The 20,077-nt window shown below is 40.7% G+C and overlaps 1 protein-coding gene across 1 annotated transcript in view; it reads right to left on the bottom strand.

Annotated features, from left to right (window-relative positions):
• The window catches only part of LOC147011227 (uncharacterized), a 40,647-nt gene that overhangs the window by 925 nt on the left and 19,645 nt on the right, over nt 1-20,077 (bottom strand). The window contains exons 3-5 of the mRNA XM_085859030.1: nt 12,579-12,752; nt 9,172-9,261; nt 226-360 (exon numbers count right to left, since the gene is read on the bottom strand). Of these exons, the coding sequence (XP_085715156.1) occupies nt 226-360; nt 9,172-9,261; nt 12,579-12,752 (399 nt within the window). The remainder of the gene's footprint in view (nt 1-225; nt 361-9,171; nt 9,262-12,578; nt 12,753-20,077) is intronic.

Raw genomic sequence — 20,077 nt, forward strand, 5'->3', positions numbered from 1 at the left:
TTTGAGCTTCTTCTTGGTACCAAGTTTAATATTGCATTCAAAAAACAGATGTAAACGTGCATTTCATCCTTTTATTGTCACTTCTACTTTCTGTTACGTCATCTGAATTTGTCAAGATCCACAAACATGTCCCCCCCCCAATCCCACTGATATAAATATAATATATTGTAGAGCTCAGTGGTTCCCCCATCTCAACCCCCCACCCATTTTTTCCCATGTTCTTACCTCTAGAAGTTGGCCACACCACCTCATAAGGGTGAACAGTGACAACAGCCTTAAAAGCAACCACAGGGATTTCCTCACGTCGGAGTTTTGGCGAAGTCGAAGTAGTGTGGAAAACCATTCATGGAAGGATATCTTCTGTGAAGAAATAAATCAAAACAAGAATTAGACTCTTCGAGGAAAAACGACATAAACCAGGTGAATCATGCACAGTGGAAGAGGGACAAAGGGATTTGTTTTTTGAGTAAGGACAAGATTTATTTTTTTTAATACATCATCGAGGCTCGTTGAAGAGCCAGTACTTGAACATTGAACGGATCAGGACACAAAAACACAAAGAGAGAAGGGGGGTGACACCGAGAGCACAGATAAACGGGGGGGGCACTGACAGCAGAGAGAGAGAGAGAGGGGGAGAGGCACTGACAGCAGAGAGAGAGAAAGAAAGAGAGAGAGAGGGGGGGAGGCACTGACAGCAGAGAGAGAGAGAGAGGGGGGAGGCACTGACAGCAGAGAGAGAGAAAAAAAGAAAGAGAGAGAAAGAAAACACCGACACTAGAGAGAGAGGGAGAGAGAGAGAGAGAGAGAGAGAGAGAGAGAGAGAGAGAGAGAGAGAGAGAGAGAGAGAGAGAGAGAGAGAGAGAGAGAGAGAGAGAGAGAGAGAGAGAGAGAGAGAGAGAGAGAGGTGAGAGGCACTGACAGCAGAGAGAGAGAGAGAGAGAGAGAGAGAGAGAGAGAGAGAGAGAGAGAGAGAGAGAGAGAGAGAGAGAGAGAGAGAGAGAGAGAGAGAGAGAGAGAGAGGAGGAGGCACTGACAGCAGAGAGAGAGGAGGAGGAGGAACTGACAGCTGAGCCTAATGCCAAGACAGAGGGAGATGGACAAGTAATGGGTGTTGGGAGGAATGGGGCAGGAGAGGATGCACGGGAATGAAGATGGATACAGAAAGGAACTCTTAGGAGGGAAAACTGGAATTGTGGAAGGAGGGTTTGCGGTGGGGGTTAACGAGGGTTTCAACCCCCAAATCAGACTGGTATCAATCCATGAGTGCAGTTTGCATAGAAATGTGTATATAATAAATACAATAATACAATGTGTATACAATAAATGTATATATATATATATATATATATATATATATATATATATATATATATATATAAAAATATGTGTATGTTCGTGTATATTAAAGTCATATATTAAAGTTCGTATGAAAATGTGTATGTTCGCGTGTGTGTGTATATATGTATATATATATATATATATATATATATATATATATATATATATATATATATATATATATATATATATATATATATATATATATATATATATGTGTGTAAATATGTGCATGTTCATGTATATTAAAGTTATACATTAAAGTTAGTCATATGTCAGGTCAGGTTCGATCTGTGACCTGCTTCAGGTACCATGTAAACCTGTACTAACCTGTTCCATGGTCGGGTTGTCGGTGACTAAACCATCTCCCCCACCAGGTTTTCTGGTGAGGAGGGTGTTTGGATATGGACACGCAGCAGGATTAAAAACAAAACCTGTCAAAGGGCGGAGGAGCTCCTTGTGAGCCAACGGCCATCCATATCTAGTGCCCAACTGTGTCTGCGGACGTCCTCCTGCAGTTGGGTTACTTCTTATTAGGAGGTTGGTGGCAGGATTTGCACTCCGGCCACCGTAAAACCCTTCATTCCGCAAAACACAAAAACGCAAAAAATATCTGAAAACCCACTCCGTGGGAGTACCTCCTGTGTAGCTTCCCTTCGCAGGGCAGCTCACCGGATGACGGGATTGGGGCAAAGCCTTTGGAACCCCCAATCGTTGATAATAGGAGGGAAACCACGGGGTAACATCCCTGGGTCAGATTGCGGGAGAGTGTGTCGGAGTGGTGCTGAGGTGTCATCCACCAGACGGCGGTCTCCTTGGGTTAACCTGAGGCGGTCCCTTCGGGTGGGTGCCTGGAATGTCCTATCCCTAAGAGAGGATGATCACCTGTCTCTGTTATCATCTGAGCTCAAGCGTTTGGACATCGGGATTGCAGCTCTCTCTGAGGTTCGGAGACCGGATTGCGGCGAGATAATGATGGGTGGTTACACCTACTATTGGTCTGGTCGCTCTGATGGTTACCATACCCAAGGAGTTGCTGTAGCTGTGTCCAATAAGCTGACCCCAATGATAATTGAGGTAACACCGGTCAACGAGCGTATTATGAGATTAAGGATTCGTCACTCCTTAGGTGTCATTTCCCTGGTCTCTGTTTATGCTCCGACTGAGGCGAGTGATCTCACCGTGAAGGATGCATTCTACGCCACGCTCGAGTCTGTGGTTGATCAGTGCCCCAGACGAGATACACTTCTAGTCTTGGGGGATTTCAATGCATCGACTGGAACTGATAGGGATGGTTATGAGGTGTGTGTTGGTCCCCATGGGTCAGGAACTATGAACCAGAATAGCACTAAGTTCCTTGACTTTGCAAGAAGTCATGGACTTAGGGTGGCTGGTTCATGTTTTCATCGCCCACAAGCTCATCGCTGGACTTGGTATTCCAACGCTGGCGGTGTGGCAAAGGAGATTGACCATGTCCTCATTGACGGTCGCTGGAGGATGATCCAGAACTGCAGGGTCTACCGGAGTGCTCAGTTCCTCAATACTGACCACAGGCTTGTTGTAGCAACTCTAAAACTGCACCTTAAATTCTGGAGAATGGAACCATCCCAGCCAAGGCTGAATGTTGGAAAGCTCAGGGATGAGAGAGTAGCTGAGGAGTTTGCGAACAGGCTGAGTGGACACTTGGGGGGTCTGGGTGCTTTGGGGGGTCCTGAAGAGTTGTGGAGCGCCTTCAAGACCACCGTCCTTGATGTTGCCGGTGGATGTCTTGGAACTCACCGCAGGGCAAAGAAGAATTTTGTATCTCAAGGGACACTCGATACCATTGACCAGAGTCGCAGGGCCAGGCTGAATGGCAGAGCTGAGCTGTTCAGGGAGCTGAGGCGTAAAACTGTACGTGCACTGAGGGTGGACAAGGAGGCCTATGTGCGAGGAATCTGTGAGGTGGTAGAGCATCACCTGTGGACAGGTGATTCTCGTCCCGCTTACAGGGGAATTCGCGCATTGCGTTCATCCAAGTCCATCCCTCGGAGCACTGCAGTTAGAGCAGAGAGTGGTAGGCTCTTGACAGAGGAGTCTGAAGTGAAGGCCCGCTTGGCCGGTTACTTTGAGCGGTTGTACCAGGCTGATCCCCCAGCTGTCGAGTTGGACGTCAAGGGTGTTACAATCCCTGTTGCTGACCTTCGAATCAACTGTGGTCCACCTTTGCTTGTGGAAACACGGGCTGCGGTGAACCAGTTGAAACAGGGCAAAGCTCCAGGGATCTGTGGCATTCATGCTGAACTTCTCAAGGCTGGTGGAAATGCTGTACTCGTGTTGTTGCATGCAGTTTTGTGCTCTGCCTGGAACACAGGTATCATCCCAACTGATTGGAAGAGGGGCCCTGTTGTCCCTCTCTGGAAAGGGAAGGGTGATTGCCAAGACTGCAACAACTACCGAGGGGTGAGGCTGCTCTCAGTGCCGGGCAAGGTCTTTGCTCGGATAATTCTTGATAGGGTTCGCCACCATCTGCTTGAGCACCAGCGTTCAGAGCAGTCAGGCTTTACACCAAAGAGGTCAACAAGTGACCGTATCCTTGCTCTTCGTGTCCTCACCGAACGCAGACGATAGTTTCGGCAGGGGCTGCTTGTAGCCTATGTTGATCTCTGTAAAGCGTTCGATTCAGTGAATCGGGATGTCCTCTGGAGGATTCTTGGTCTTCGTGGGGTGCCACCAAAACTGATCGATCTGATGTCTGAACTCTACTCTGGTACTGAGAGTGTTGTGAAGTGTGGTGGTACCATCGCTGACTTATTTCCAGTTGTTACTGGAGTTCGTCAGGGGTGTGTACTGGCCCCCACACTTTTCAGCACTTGTATGGACTGGATTTTCGGGAGGATGTCAGAGAGATCAAGCTGCGGTGCATCGTTTGGGAATGTCAAGATGTCGGACCTTGATTTTGCAGATGATACAGTCATCTTTGCGGAGACTTTAGATATCCTTTTGGGGGCCCTCGAGGTGCTGAATGAGGAGTCGGAGCCGTTGGGATTACGGGTTTCTTGGGTCAAAACTAAGATCCAGGCTTTCGGTGACATCTTGGATGCTGCTGTCCTGTCTGTGTCTGTTTGTGGTGAGGATGTTGAGGTCGTGGAGAGATTCACTTTCCTTGGCAGTGATATTCATGTCTCTGCCGGCTGTGAGTCAGAGGTCAATAGACATCTGGGTCGGGCCTGGGGAGTCATGGATTCACTGGATCATGGGGTGTGGCGCTGCCGGTACCTGTGCGGGAGGACGAAAGTCCGAGTCTTCAGGTCCTTGGTACTTCCAGTCTTGCGCTATGGATGCGAGACTTGGACTCTGACCAAGGATCTGAGACGGAGACTTAATTCCTTTGGTACCAGGTCTCTTCGGAGAATACTTGGCCATCACTGGTCGAATTTTGTGTCCAACGAGCGGTTGCTGAAAGAGACTCGGATGAGATTTGTTACCTGCATAGTCCGTGAGCGTCAGTTGTGGTTGTATGGACATGTGGCTCGTTTTCCTGACGCTGATCCTGCTCACCAGATTCTCTCAGCGAGGGAGTCTCATGAGTGGAGGAGGCCAGTGGGCAGACCACGTGCCTCGTGGTTGCAGCAGGATGGCCAGACGGAGGCTCATGGAGTACGGGCGGAAAGTGGACGCAGCGACGCGCTGTTCTGGCACATGCTCCCTACCCTGACCTGACATAAAAGTTCATGTGTGTGTATATATACATATATATATATATATATATATATATATATATATATATATATATATATATATATATATGTTTGTGTATATTAAAGTTATAAATTAAAGTTTGTGTGTATATATGTGTGAACATACGTTCGTGTGTGTCTATTAAAATATACATAAATATTGTATAAATAAATAACAATAAATATGTGTATTTATATAAATATGTGTATGTTCATGTATATTAAAGTTATATATTAAAGTGTGTGTGTATATGTGTATGTTCTTGTATATATTCAAATATAATATAAATAAATAATAATAAATATGTGGATATATATAAATATGTGTATATTCCAATTGAAATAAAATAATGATGTTAAAGTTCATATAAAAAAAAATTCTGGAAGTTCAGCCTGGTGTTGGCTTAATGGTTCGGGTGGTGGGCTTGGGATCATTGGGTCCTGAGTTTAAATCCCACTCAACCATTGAATTAATTCCAGGTGAGGTCAACTTGGCCTGTCATCTTTCTGAGTTCGGCAAAATGAGTGTCACGATGCTGGTATACTGTGTCGGAGTGGTGACCTGTCCAGGATTGTACCCAATAGCCAAGGAGACTACTTCGGCAGCACCAACACTCTGCATGGTGTCTGGTCCTGATGGATGGATAGTTTTATTTATTTATACACTACCTTATTTAACATTTCCAAGTCATGTAAAATAGGGTTTTGAAAGTGGCAAAAAGGTGATTTGTGTTCAGTGTTCAAATATATAATTCAATTGAAATAAAATAAAGATGTTATGGGTCGCAGGGAAAAACCCAGGAAGTTTACCGCTGTTCATGCAGCATCTTTTACACCACCATATTTAACACATTACATTCGTTCTTTGTGCCTGTTTTGTCCTCTATGACTTCCCGAAAAGCAGTAAGTTTCTTGTTTGGAATGATTTTCAATTTTTGTTTGACTACAAGGAGGCAGATCGAGTAAAAAAGTGATCTCACGCCTCTCTACACATGTGCGGTCAGGAAGAATTCAGAGCCAAAGAAATAATACTGAACTTCTGGTTCAGGATTTTCTGCACGTGGTGATGAAACTCTGGGCCCCTCATTTTCACCTCATAAAGCTGAGTTTTCCGAACCACATTTGTCTTGTTTTCAAGTTGTTGTGTCGTTGTCTCGGTGTTGCCGTGTAATATTTCATGTTCATTCGTTCGTTGTTGTTGCTCTTTGTTGTTATTTTGTTAAACCCCTGACACAGCCTATCCTCGGAATGAAAGTGTAAAAATTATTTGTCTCCGTGGTCCTTGTTTGATTTCCATCTCCCCGGTTATCTTGCTTCTTCCTCCTCAACATTGTCTTATTTCCTTTCCTCGCTTCAAAAAATAATAATAAAAATAATAGTAATAAAAAATCTTTTCACTCCAAAACTATTCTCATTTCTACTTCAATTTCCTTCTGCTTCAGCTCCCACATTCCTCCCTCAGGCTCTCTCTTTTCCCAATATCTCCAAAATGAATCTACATGAAACATAAATGCTTCTCACTCGTTTAAAAGCATTTAAAATCGATTTGAAAATGCATTCCAACCCTTGTATCTCCTTCAGGAATGTTAAACGTGTTTTCCTTCGACAACACGATACATTATGTGTATTCTTCTTCTTCACAAGGATATGTCAGAGGTGTTTTCTCAGTGCTTGGTCCTCTGTTCCAACTGGTTCATCTCATCATGTGCATGTGAAAGCCAACATCTCTCTGACTGTTTTCAGAGACCTGTCTCAATACCGGCGAGTCCAGCAGATTGGCAGGGACTGCAAGCATCCATCTCACCTCCATTCAGAACTGGTCTCCAACATATACTGTCCCTGATGTTAACTCAGCTTGGGAATTTTTCCACAGAAACCTGCTCTCTCTCTCTCTCTCTCTCTCTCTCTCTCTCTCTCTCTCTCTCTCTCTCTCTCTCTCTCTCTCTCTCTCTCTCTCTCTCTCTCTCTCTCTCTCTCTCTCTCTCTCTCTCTCTCTTGTACAGATTTATCCTTTCTCGTCTGCAATTTTCCCACCCTTTATGTTACATGTTCCTACCACTCTTTCCACCCATGGTACATTGAATCCTGTGGTGAGGTATTTGCTCTGAAACAACTTGCCTTCTCTTCCTGGAAAGCCAATCCAACCAAAGGCAATTTCAGTTCATTCCACAAAACCCAAAACAAGTGTGTGTCCACTCACAGGAGAGGTAGAAAACAATATCTGTCCAACCTCAAGAACGAACTTTCAAACTTGTCTCCCTCCTCTAAAAACTGGTGGCACTTTCTTAAGTCAGAGTATGCTCTGGAGTATGCTTCCCTCCCTTCTCAATTTTCAAATTGCATCACAGCCGAATCTGCTCATGAGAAGGCCGAACAATGTCTCAATTCTGTGTTTGCTTCCAAATCTTGTGTCCCCAACCCCTCACTCTCAGTACCCATCCATTCTCGTCATACCCAACTGCTCCTGGATTCTGTCTTTTGCACCTGAGAAGGTAGAAACGGTTCTTTCAACCCTCCAAACTGACTCTGCAACTGGACCGGACGGCATCGGTTCACGCGTCCTAACAAATCTGCTCTGCTGTTCTTGCACATCCTCTATTTGCCATTTTCACCCTATAATTTGTGCTCGGTCATCTTCCGTCAGCTTGGAAAGCAGCCAACATCATGCATCACATTGAAAAGGTGCAAATACTGATCCCCTTAACGACAAACCTTTCAACTCACTTCAAATCATCAGCAAGCTCATGTAATTAATCATCACAGTTGAAATGAAATCCTTCCTTTTCTCCAACAACTACATCTCAGATCACCAACTTGGTTCAGAGCAGGTGACTCCACCTTGGTCATGCTGCTTCTACTCACCCAACAATAGATGGAGGCCCTCAATGTCAGACATGAGATCAGGGCTGTCTCTGGATATATCTTGCACTTTTGATGCAGTCTGGCATCCCGCATTATTCATGAAACTCTGTGCCTATGGCAGTCCTATTCCTGGCCCAGTCCTAATATTCATAAATGATCTCTCTGACTTCCTGGTAAATCCTCTTTATCTATTAGATGAAAGCTCCACCCTGTGTTGTGACATCTCTCATCATTCAGAGAAACAGGCTGCAGCCTTTTGTCTCTTCAGAAATTGGAAGAAAAAAAAATCACAAAGTTGTGAAAGACTTGGAATATGTCTTTCAATCCTGAGAAATGTCACATTCTCTCTCCGAAAGGATCATGTGGCAACCTCTCTCTCGCCCCCCCTCTCCCCCCCCACCCCCACATACTTTCTTCACAATCCTCATGAGGGCGTTCAGTCATTCAAACTCATGGGTCTCACAATCAGCTCTGACCTTTCTTGGGCAAACCGCATTTCAAAGTTGGTTTCCAAAGCTAGCCACCAAATGGGCATCCTCCATCGTACAAAGTCCTTCCTTGGCTCACGTGAACTCCTATCCACTTACATGGCCGCCATCCACAGCTTGATGGAGCATTGCTCTCCCCTTTGGGCTGGACACCTGGCTTATATCTTGCTCAGCTTGATGCTGTGGAAAGGAAGGACTTCAAGATCATTGGAATCTCTCATGATGAAGCTCAGTTTGTGGGTCCATCACTTTGACATTGCCCACAGGTCGATGGTCTCTGTCTTCTTCTGCCTCCTTTCTGGTCATGCACCCCTCTACCCTTTGTGTGCTTTCCCCTCCTCCCCTCAGGTTTCTGCAGGTCTCATACAGTCAACCATCAATACCTTCAGGTAAAACTCCATAAATCTAGACGACTGCTCACTTCCACTCATTTGTTCCTCTTTTTGCCCACCTTTGGAGCCAACTCACTCATTCTCTTCAATCTCATTCTTCCCCCCTTTCTGTCACTTTCTCTTACAACGACCACTCCCCCCCCCACCACCACTCCTTGTAAAGCCCAGTGAAGGCCTTGGTTATCATTGTTGAAACCAATTATTGGGATACTTTAGATTTTCTGCTTGTTCTCAAAACATTTTCATTCATCATCTCGTTAACAAAACAAAATCATAATATCAGTGTTTTTAAACTCAATGGAAAGTCCAAAAGAAACTCCATATCCAGTCAATGTTGATGGCTACTTTCTTCAAAAGAGACAAACACCATACTTGTATGAATCTCCTGGTTGAGTGAATCCGGTTTGATGTGGACTCCAAAAATGATGTTGCATAGCAACATTTCAGGGATAAAGTGCATTTCTGCAACACAGAAAAAATATACCATCAGCGATGGGGAATCCCCCGCCATTGAATGAAAAAGGTCATACATATTCCAGATAATGAGGGAGGTGAATTGGAAACAAGACACCGTTTGGTCATCATCTCGAAAAAGTTCCCCAGGGGTGAGGAACGTAGTAACCAAAAATAATTGAAATCAGATCAGCGGTTTTCCATTTATTACAAAAAACATTTTTTTCAAGATGGCCGCCCTAGTCGGCCATCTTGGATCCGGCCACACCCAAAATCAATAGGGTTCTTCCTTTTCAGGTGGTACATGTGTGACCCAAATTTCAAATGGATATGGCGAACAGTTTATGAGCTATCACACTCACAGCTATAAATGTTGACGCCCAGAGGGACGGACGGACAGGCAGACGACCCGGGTGACAACAATATCCCCCTTACGCCACGCGGCGGGGGATAAAAACAAAACAAACAAACACAGACACATGTTCGAGTTCGACAATGGAAGAGGTGATTTAGCAATTCACACAACTGTTATATCCACATCGCTAACAAATTCCTGTCCTAACCTTTGTTGAAATTCAGACGTGGCCTTTTAACATTGTTGTGGCAAAAACGTTCTTTGATGAAAACATAAAAATAAATTTTAAAAAATTCAAAATTTGTGCAACCACAACTAGTGTGTAAATATATATATATATATATATATATATATATATATATATATATATATATATATATATATATACATATGTACAGATACAGATACATACACAAACAAATACCACCCATCACTTTGATGATGGGAATACCAAATGAGGGTGGAGAGAAAAAGAGAAAAAAAAAAAGAGAGGGAAGAGAGAAAAAAAAAGAGAGGGAAGAGGGAAAAGAGAAAGAAAAGAGAGGGAAAAGAGAAAATAGAGGGAGAAATAAAGAGAGGGAAAAGAGAAGGAAAAAGAGAGGGGGAAAGAGAAAGAGAAGGAAAAACAGATTCAAGACCATGATCATGATTGATGTCAAATGTACCGAGCTGTTTGTAATTTTCTGAGTCAGTCGATCACTCAAGTCCATCTTAAAGTGACAAATTAGGTGAGCTTTATTCCCACAAATTATCTGGTACTTGTGTTGTTTTCAGAGGTTTAAAATATATGTTCTGGTGCTCGACTCACTTCTTCTCCAACCTTAGGATGAAGACTATTGTATTGCTGAATTGTCTATCCACTCAGAACAGAGACATCTGAACTGCTTTCCAACTTCCAACTCATCACCAGTTCTTCAAAAATATCAATACTTATTCCAGGACAGCTAACTTGATTCAGTAGTACTTCCCATCTTTTCCTCTGTAAATGTCGATTTGTGGTACAGTATTCACGGTTGATAATTTGCGACATGTTTCAACATTCGTGAGAAATTTCCCAACATATTCGCGATTTATTTATTTTCACGAGCCGTGAGTACAACATAACAGTCCTTCCACATATATTCCACGAGCCATGCACAAAACATCTGGATGTACGTACAATACAAAACTGAACGTCTGCAAAAAACACATCTTCCACGAGCTGCGGGCATGACCTACTTCCTGTACGTGTATTGCAGCTTCACGGGATAAATACAGCTTCCCAGGACGTCTCACCACGTGCAGTTAAAATACACGGTACTCTAAGTACTGCATTGTAGCTTTGCGGGATTGTACCAATTCCCAGACTTTGGTGGTGTCGTCATTTGCGGCCTTTTTCATGAACAAGGAACCGCCGTGAACCGATGACATTATCCCCCTTGTCTCCATTGTAACAATTACAAAACACTTGCAGGTTTTCGCCTCATTTCCTATTGAAACAACGCCCCCGCATTCACAGTTTCAACATTCGCGTATTTTCCCAGAACGTACCCCCCAGGGAATGTCAGGGTCCTGGTGTTTCATCATCATTGCCCCAGCACAACTTTATGGTGCCTTTGTGACGACCTTGATGCTACATTTCTCCCTTGTTGACTTCAATGCATTATTATTATGGCCAAGAATTTCTGAAATACTTTTGATGCCTATTTCCCCCCAAAATCCTTCAACAGCTGTTCGTTTTACTCCATTTATTTGCTGAACCACAGCCTCCTCAATTGATTGACTTGCTTTTGGCATTACAAATAGATTCTGCACCTTATTTCTTGGAATATACCTTTAAATCCACAGGTATCTCTCCAAATACTGTCCAATCCAGTTCCTTTCTCATTCCATAAACGGTCTGTACAGCATTTTGGAAATGTTACATCAACATATTTCTTCACCTTTATGGACACCCGAAGGACAGTACACACAATGATGAATCATTGTGCTTGTAAAACATGAAGATGATCATTTATAGCTGGGTCGCGATTCAAATTTTTCAAAGCTAAACAGCTCAGAAGTGTACGCCCACCACGAGGCCATCCTACCAGCCCCTCGATGTATATATTACAATGTGCTTGAAAAAAGTCACAGTCAAAAGTTGATGTGTGTGAGAAGGATTGAATGTATACATCTAACAGGTTTATGTGTATGAGAAGGATTTAATGTATACATCTAACAGGTTTATGTGTGTGAGAAGGATTTAATGTATACATCTAACAGGTTTATGTGTGTGAGAAGGATTGAATGTATACATCTAACAGGTTTATGTGTGTGAGAAGGATTGAATGTATACATCTAACAGGTTTATGTGTGTGAGAAGGATTTAATGTATACATCTAACAGGTTTATGTGTGTGAGAAGGATTGAATGTATACATCTAACAGGTTTATGTGTGTGAGAAGGATTTAATGTATACATCTAACAGGTTTATGTGTGTGAGAAGGATTTAATGTATACATCTAACAGGTTTATGTGTGTGAGAAGGATTTAATGTATACATCTAACAGGTTTATGTGTGTGAGAAGGATTTAATGTATACATCTAACAGGTTTACGTGTGTGAGAAGGATTTAATGTATACATCTAACAGGTTTATGTGTGTGAGAAGGATTTAATGTATACATCTAACAGGTTTATGTGTGCGAGAAGGATTTAATGTATACATCTAACAGGTTTATGTGTGTGAGAAGGATTTAATGTATACATCTAACAGGTTTATGTGTGTGAGAAGGATTTAATGTATACATCTAACAGGTTTACGTGTGTGAGAAGGATTTAATGTATACATCTAACAGGTTTATGTGTGTGAGAAGGATTTAATGTATACATCTAACAGGTTTATGTGTGTGAGAAGGATTTAATGTATACATCTAACAGGTTTATGTGTGCATGTATTTTTGTTTTATGACAAAATTCATCAGATGGGATCTGCCAAATGTGTTCCTTACCTCTTTCAGTGGAATCCGAAAGAAACTCAACACCCACTCAAGGACGGTTGGTTCTGTTTTCGGTGGAAATGGACATGACCATGTGATAACGACTGAGATTAAGGTCCAGGCAACAGGGAGAAAAGATATAATTTCTATTCCTGTGGAAACTATCGAGAGAAGTCTTGAGTGTTGCTGCAACAAAAAAAAAACACAAAAATGAATAATTAACCAAACACATCTTATTTTTTTTATTTTCTGTTTTCCAAACAATTCCATATCTCTCTCTGTCTCTGTCACACACACACACACACACACACACACACACACACACACACACACACACACACACACACACACACACACACACACACACACACACACACACACACACACACCAGGAGGGTGAATATACTGGTTCTAGCTCACTTTTCCCCATGTAAATGAATGGGGGATTTTCAGCGATTCCCTTTTTTTTCCCCTAAAAATAAACCCCCTTTTTATCCGTTTTTCCCTGCTGTGCAGGGGTTTGGCTTTTTGTGGGGCAATGTTTTATGGTCAGATGCCCTTCCTGGACGCCTCTTACAACACAGGGATATGGTACACCTATTCTAACCAGGGTATACACCGGCCCAGTACACTGGTACTCATTTCGCCGACCTCGGATGGTTGACAGGCTGAGTCAACCCCCTGGTGTTAATTCAGCAGCTGAGCGGGATTTGAACTCGGGACACTGGGATCCCAAGCCGCCACCCTAACCACTAAGCCAACACCAGGCTTTGTATATATATAACCAGGCTATCCCAAGGTATATTTATTTGTCTCCCCTTTTAACCTGGAGGTTGATCAGCTCACTCATTGAACCTATAAAGATTTGTTCATTCTCAAATTCCTTCAATAGTTTAATTTTCTTTGCACAATAATCCCCATCTAAAATATTGACAAACAAAACATTTGAATCTTTATATTTTTTAAGATACCCCTTTTGTGTCATTACGAAATGATAAACTTCTCTTAATGATCTTGTTTGTCCACCTCCTGAGCCACATATCATTTTGAGATTATAGTAAATTGTTTCAAATGTTTTCAGTTCATGCCGTGAAAATGAGGAAGTGTTTTTTGACACGGTCGTGCTGTGTGGTTTTAGACAGTCATGCTGTGAAAAAATAGGAACTATTCTGTGAGACAAGGTCTCGTGTTTATATTTTATCTCAGAACACGAACTGAAAACATTTGAATCAAAACCATTTTAAGTATGTTTTGTAAATGATTCATACAATCGCCCAGTTATTTTCCAAGCTGTCATTTCCTGTGGCCACACCCAATGATTAAGCAATCTCCTCGTCGTTGCCTTATAAGTGATTCACCAGACAAAGTTTCTGCCAGACGGGATTTTCATTTTTACAACTGAGACATGGGCGATCTTTCTTCCGATGAAGACAACAGCTCACTACAGAGTTGGTAAGTTTGTGTTTGGTTTTCTCTTTGAACGATGAAGCAAATGATTATTAATTAAATCATGATAATTCTGATATATATATATTTTTTTTCCCTGACAGGTCATTGGGAGAAATTGAGTTTACATATCACGACGTGGTGCATGAAATTAATACTCTTATTGAAGAGATCAATGATTTTAGAAGAGAATTGAAAGACATTTACAATGAGTGGTACGAAGTCTTATCACGTCCTCTCATCTCGAAGGAATTAAACCAATGGTGAGACACGTGTGTGTGTGTGTCTCTCTCTCTCTGTCTGTCTTTCTACCGACCTCTCTCTGCTCTTATTGAAGAGGTCAATGATTTATAATGACTGGTCTCTGATCTCGAATGAATTAAACCAATGGTGAGACACGTGTGTGTGTCTATGTGTGTGTATGTGTGTGTATGTGTGTGTATGTGTGTGTGTGTGTGTGCGTGTGTGTGTGTGTCTCTTTCCCTGTCTGTTTGTCTCTCTCTATCTCTCCCTGTCTGTTTATATCTCTCTCTGTCTGTCTTTCTACCTACCTCTCTCTGTCTGTCTCTCCATCTATACCCTTGACTTATTATTTTTTTTTTTTTCAGCACTATCACACAACATCAGCTGTTGAAGCAATCTTGTACAACACATGATTTTCTGGAGGTAAATATTTCTGAATTATTATTAATATCACTCTCTCTTTAGAATGTCGTCTTATGTTGGTTGCATCATTAGTTTGGACATGGTTTTGTCAGTACACTGGAATTAATTTTATTGACCTTGAAAGGATGACAGGCTCCTGGTGTGTTAATTCAGTGATCAACGAGGCTTACTCATATTACCATGTAATTATTATCCACTTTTTGTTTCAAAACAGAATATGGTGTCTGAGTTTCGAAATCACAAGACATCTGAAAAAGATTGCTGGGAAAGATTATACATTCTCGCAAATGAATATTTAATATTTTCAATATTAATAAATTATATTTGTTTTGTTTACAATTACTTGATTCTGAATTACAAAAAAAGAATCAAGACATGAAGGGAGGGTAGGTGCGCCCCCCCCAATGACCCATCACCCCCTCACCCCATCCCTCCCCATGTGTGTGTGTGGGGAAGGGTGGGGGGGTGGGATGAGGGAGGTGGTGGGTCAAAGGTGGGGGGCGCACAGGGGGGATGAGGGGGGTGGGGCTTGTGTGGGTGGGGCTTGTGTGGGCGGGGCTTGTGTGGGAGGGGTTTATGTGGGTGGAGCTTGTGTGGGAGGGGCTTGTGTGGGAGGGGTTTATGTGGGTGGAGCTTGTGTGGGAGGGGTTTATGTGGACAGGGTTTATGTGTGTGGAGTTTTTGTGTGGGGCTTGTGTGGGCGGGGCTTGTGTGGGAGGGGTTTATGTGGGTGGAGCTTATGTGGGAGGGGCTTGTGTGGGAGGGGTTTATGTGGGTGGAGCTTGTGTGGGAGGGGTTTATGTGTGTGGAGTTTTTGTGGGGGGCTTGTGTGGGCGGGGTTTATGTGGGAGGGGTTTATGTGGGTGGAGCTTCGGTGGAGCTTATGTGGGAGGGGTGAATGTGGATGAGGCTTATGTGGATGAGGTTTTTTGTGGATAAATAGATGGGTGGAGAGATGGGTGGATGGGTGGATGAGTGGAGCTTGTGTGGATGGGTGGATAATTTTTTAATTAAATAAACATGTTGTGTGTGGGGAACTAATTAACTAATCACTAATTATGTGAATATGATGAATATGGGTGGAGCTTGTGTGTGTGTGGAGCTTGTGTGGAGTTTTTGTGTGGAGCTTGTGTGGAGCTTGTGTGGGGTTTGTGTGTGGTGGGTTTGTGTGGGGTTTGTGTGGGCGGGGCTTGTGTGGGTGGAGTCAAAAAGGGGCGGAGTCAAAAAATTTCAATTTATTGGAGCTTGTGGGGGGGTGTGGTGGGGTTTGTGTGGGGTTTGTGTGGGCGGAGGCTTGTGTGGGCGGGGCTTGTGTGGGTGGAGTCAAGAAGGGGCGGAGTCAAAAAATTTCAATTTATCTTTGTCTTTTGTAATTTCTGTGAATAAAATGAACCTAAAATCTCTTCCCCTTCCAAATCATATATCTTATAAGTCCAAGGAACCGTATCTATTACATCAACAATTTTAAAAAGCTCGTTGGTCCATCTTTTCATATAACCTTTTTCAAAATGAGATTTCCACCTATATATTCTTACGATATCACCAACTTTGAACTTAGGTTTTCTGACATTAATCTCTTTTTCATATTTTAATTTTGTAAATGTTTCTGATGGTTTCATATTTGTTGCCATGTGAATCGTGTCATTATACTTATCCACAATATCCTGAATAAAAGATGACCATTGTTGTGAACCGAGTTGTGTGAATTTTTTATATAGTCTCTCTTTTAAGGTACGATTAAAACGTTCAACAACAACTGCCTTCCCTTCATTAAAGGTACTGTATAATGTAATAATGTTATTTTTTAGAAAATTCATAAATGTCTTGTTATAAAACTCTCTACCCTCATCAGTCCACAATTTTTTAGGTTTTCTCTTACTTTTATTAAATATCTGTTGAAAAGCTAACATAAGAGTATTACCTGTTTTGTTTTTTAAAGGGACAACCCACGCATATCTACTCCTCAAATCAATAACGGTTAAAGCATACTTGTACCCATTATCATTATTGAGTTCAATCAAATCAGCAGACCAGATATAATCTACTTCCTTGGAATAAACTTTCCTTCTCTGAAACTTTGTGAATATTGGTTTATGTAATTCATCAGCTAATTGCTCTTCAGTCTTAATGGCATCATTAGAGCCTATAAGTTTTTTGAATTTCCAAGCCCAAGTTTCAATTTAGCACTGATCATCTTCTTCACAATGAACCGATCAACTTTTTCTCTCAAGGTTGGATTTTGTATCAGAGACAAATTATACAACATTTCTCTATCGGCTTCATGCTTTTCTTCCAACGTTGTGGTATTCCCATAATCAATATCGTGTCTCATGCAGACTTCATCAACTCTATTGATAGGCTGACTCCCGGATTTAGGATTGTCTGCCTCATCTAATCTTTTATCCAAGTTTGTGCCTGGACCACAGAAAGAATACCCTGGAAGATGTAATTCCCCTGGTATTCCAGTAGTTGTAAATTTATTTCCTGATAAAAACTTTTGTATATCTCCTCCTCGTTTGTGTTTGGAGATAAATTGATTTTTTTTTGAACCACACACCGAACATATACCTTTTTGGATAACCCTGTTATTTTTACTTTTAATATATGAAATATTTTTAGTATTAGTTTTCTTTTTACATTTGAGACAATAACTCATTTATTTAAGTGAAAAAGTCCTGCAGAGTGCAAAAACCTTTTTAGTTTCCAACATGCACATTTGAATCTTAATTTTTAAAACATAAAGAATCCTAAGAAATGCCTTCACTCTCTCCTCCATTTATTTAAGAAAAAACTTGAATTAAAATGAATAGCTTGTCGATGACAATAGTCTTGTCGAAAGTATTGCAAATAGACTTGTCAATTCTTTGTTTTCCTCCTCGGTGGGTTGAGTTATTTTCTGTAATACCACCAATCTTTTTTGAATCTCACTGGTTTCCATATTTTGATATTTATTTTGTCTCGCTCTTTCCTCCCTCTCCTCCCTCTCTCTCTTCTCTCTCTTCTCTCTTTCCTCCCTCTCCTCCTTCTCTCTCTTCTCCTTTTCCTCCTTCTCTCTTCTCCTTTTCCTCCTCTTCTCTCTCTTCTTCAACTCCTTCCTCATCCCTTACTATCCTTGAATCGTTTACAGCCCATAGAATATTATACATATATTCATCAGGATTTCTTGTTATTCCTGTATCCAAAATAATTTTTTTTACAACAGGAAACCAATAAAATTTCTTTTGAATTTCTAAAAGAGCCTGACCTTTTCTTAACTTTATAATTTTTTCATTATTTAACATGTTCATTAAATCTAAAGTTGTCGGTTTATCAACATCAGCATAATACCAATCTTTTATTGAAAATACCTCATTCTTATGTTGTAGAACATATTTATTAAAATACTGAATACCCTTTTCTTGAAGATATGCTTGGACACAGAAATGATAATTTTCTTGAAGCCTTCTTGCTGTCATTTATGTATTAGAAATATATGTTAGAATAATATTATGACACGAAACACCTCCCCATCTTCCATAGTTAAATCATTTTGTATTTCCTTACTTATTATATATAATCCTGTTTTTTCTGTTTTCATGAGATAAACAAGGGCAAAACCATTATTATATTTACCCTTATTAAATTCTTTTATTTGTTGTTTACTAATCGTGGACCCACAAAACTCATTCTCGATACCAAGTGGATAATATTCTTCCTTACGAGACTGATTTAATTGTTCCAGGTCTTCGAGGTTAATTTTAAATGACCAATTATACCCTAAATCATTCATATCATACCCCCATTGTTCTATTCTCATACAAATGATACGCCCTTCTTTATAAAAATTTATTTTAATTCGACCTGTGAATTCTGTATGACCTGGAGATAATATCAACACTTCTGTATCTTTGGAATACACAGCCGTTTTATTTAAGGATATATATTGTGATAAATCGCTTAATCTCACCAAGTCATTCGCGCCAGTAGGGCTTGGATAATTTTTAAATATAAAAGCATTTTTCATGTTAATATTTTTGGTTATATTATATTTATGTCGTTCAGCCTGTGCCTTTGTGTAATAATTTGATAAATCAATATCCAGTTCTTGAGATACACCAAAGATAGAACCATCTTTACCAACATAAGTCATTTATATTAGATTAAAAATAATATCATAAATTTTTTTATTTTTGTTGAGTTGAAATAACACATATAGACATAATTGACCACAACACTTGGAATTTAATTCTTGGACTTGAAATGTTTGATAAACACCATTCTGTAAGAATTTTATAACTTCAACAGGTGGTGGAAGACCAAAACTATCAAAATAATATTTGTCTTGACTATTAAAAATACAAACCCAATGAGAACGGTTCCCATTATTATCTTCTAAGTTCATAATAATATTCTTTGTATGTTTCGGCACATTTATTAATTCATCTCTCATACAAATAACCACATTATGAATTTTTAATTTCTTACAATATTTGACAAGTTGTAAATATGATGTTGTATTCTTTCCAAATTTTTCCAACCACTCATCAATGCTCATTTATTTATTAGAAAGATATAATCCATTACCTCTTTTCGTTAATTTTACACCTGCTTGTGCAATAGAAGAAAGCATATCTCCAACTAACAATCTTGCTTTATCAGGCAGACCTTCAAGTTTTTCAGCAAAATCTACAATTACGCCACTTCCACTAATTTGTTTCTCCAACTCTTTGTTATGTCTTTCCAATTCTTTTTGAGCCTGGAGTTGAGCCTTCCTTTCGTTGGCAGTTTTCACCGCTGTTGAAATACCACCCGTCAATGCTCCAACCGCACTTAAACCAGCAAATAAAGGAATTAGAAATGGGAGAAATCCTCCACTCGTCTCTCTTATTGAATATTTTTTCAACATTGGTTTTGTCATTTTAATTTTAAGTGAGCCAGTGTCATTCAAGATTTTAACCTGTTCTCTTGTGAGCAAAACATCAATTCTTACTGCTCCTTTTCTCTGAATTGTATTAACGTTAATCGTACAAGGCTTTTGATTTTGAACACAAGATGATAGTTTATGAAGATTGATTTGATTAACATATACCCCAGTTGGTACTTTGCCACTCATTTATTTAACAAAAAATTATGTGAGACTAATCATCACACCATTATCTGTATTAATCTGCAATTCTGTTTCTTCCAAAAGCAAACAATATGTATCAACTTCTTCACTCTCTCCTCTTTCAATGTATAGGGAAGTATCCACTCGATTAGACTTTACAGTTTCCTTTTGAGCGCTCAGATCAAACGCATAGATTGTATACAAACTTTTAAATGCTGTCATATCTAAAATAGGTTCTTTATTTCCATTACTTTCACACACCTTTTGGTAAGACTTGTATGCTTCAGTAAAATCATTTTTTTCCCAATTAATT

Source organism: Eptatretus burgeri, chromosome 16 (genome assembly GCF_056783735.1).
Source record: "Eptatretus burgeri isolate ZD-2024b chromosome 16, Ebu_testis_v1, whole genome shotgun sequence".
In the NCBI taxonomy this organism is placed as follows: Eukaryota; Metazoa; Chordata; class Myxini; order Myxiniformes; family Myxinidae; genus Eptatretus; species Eptatretus burgeri.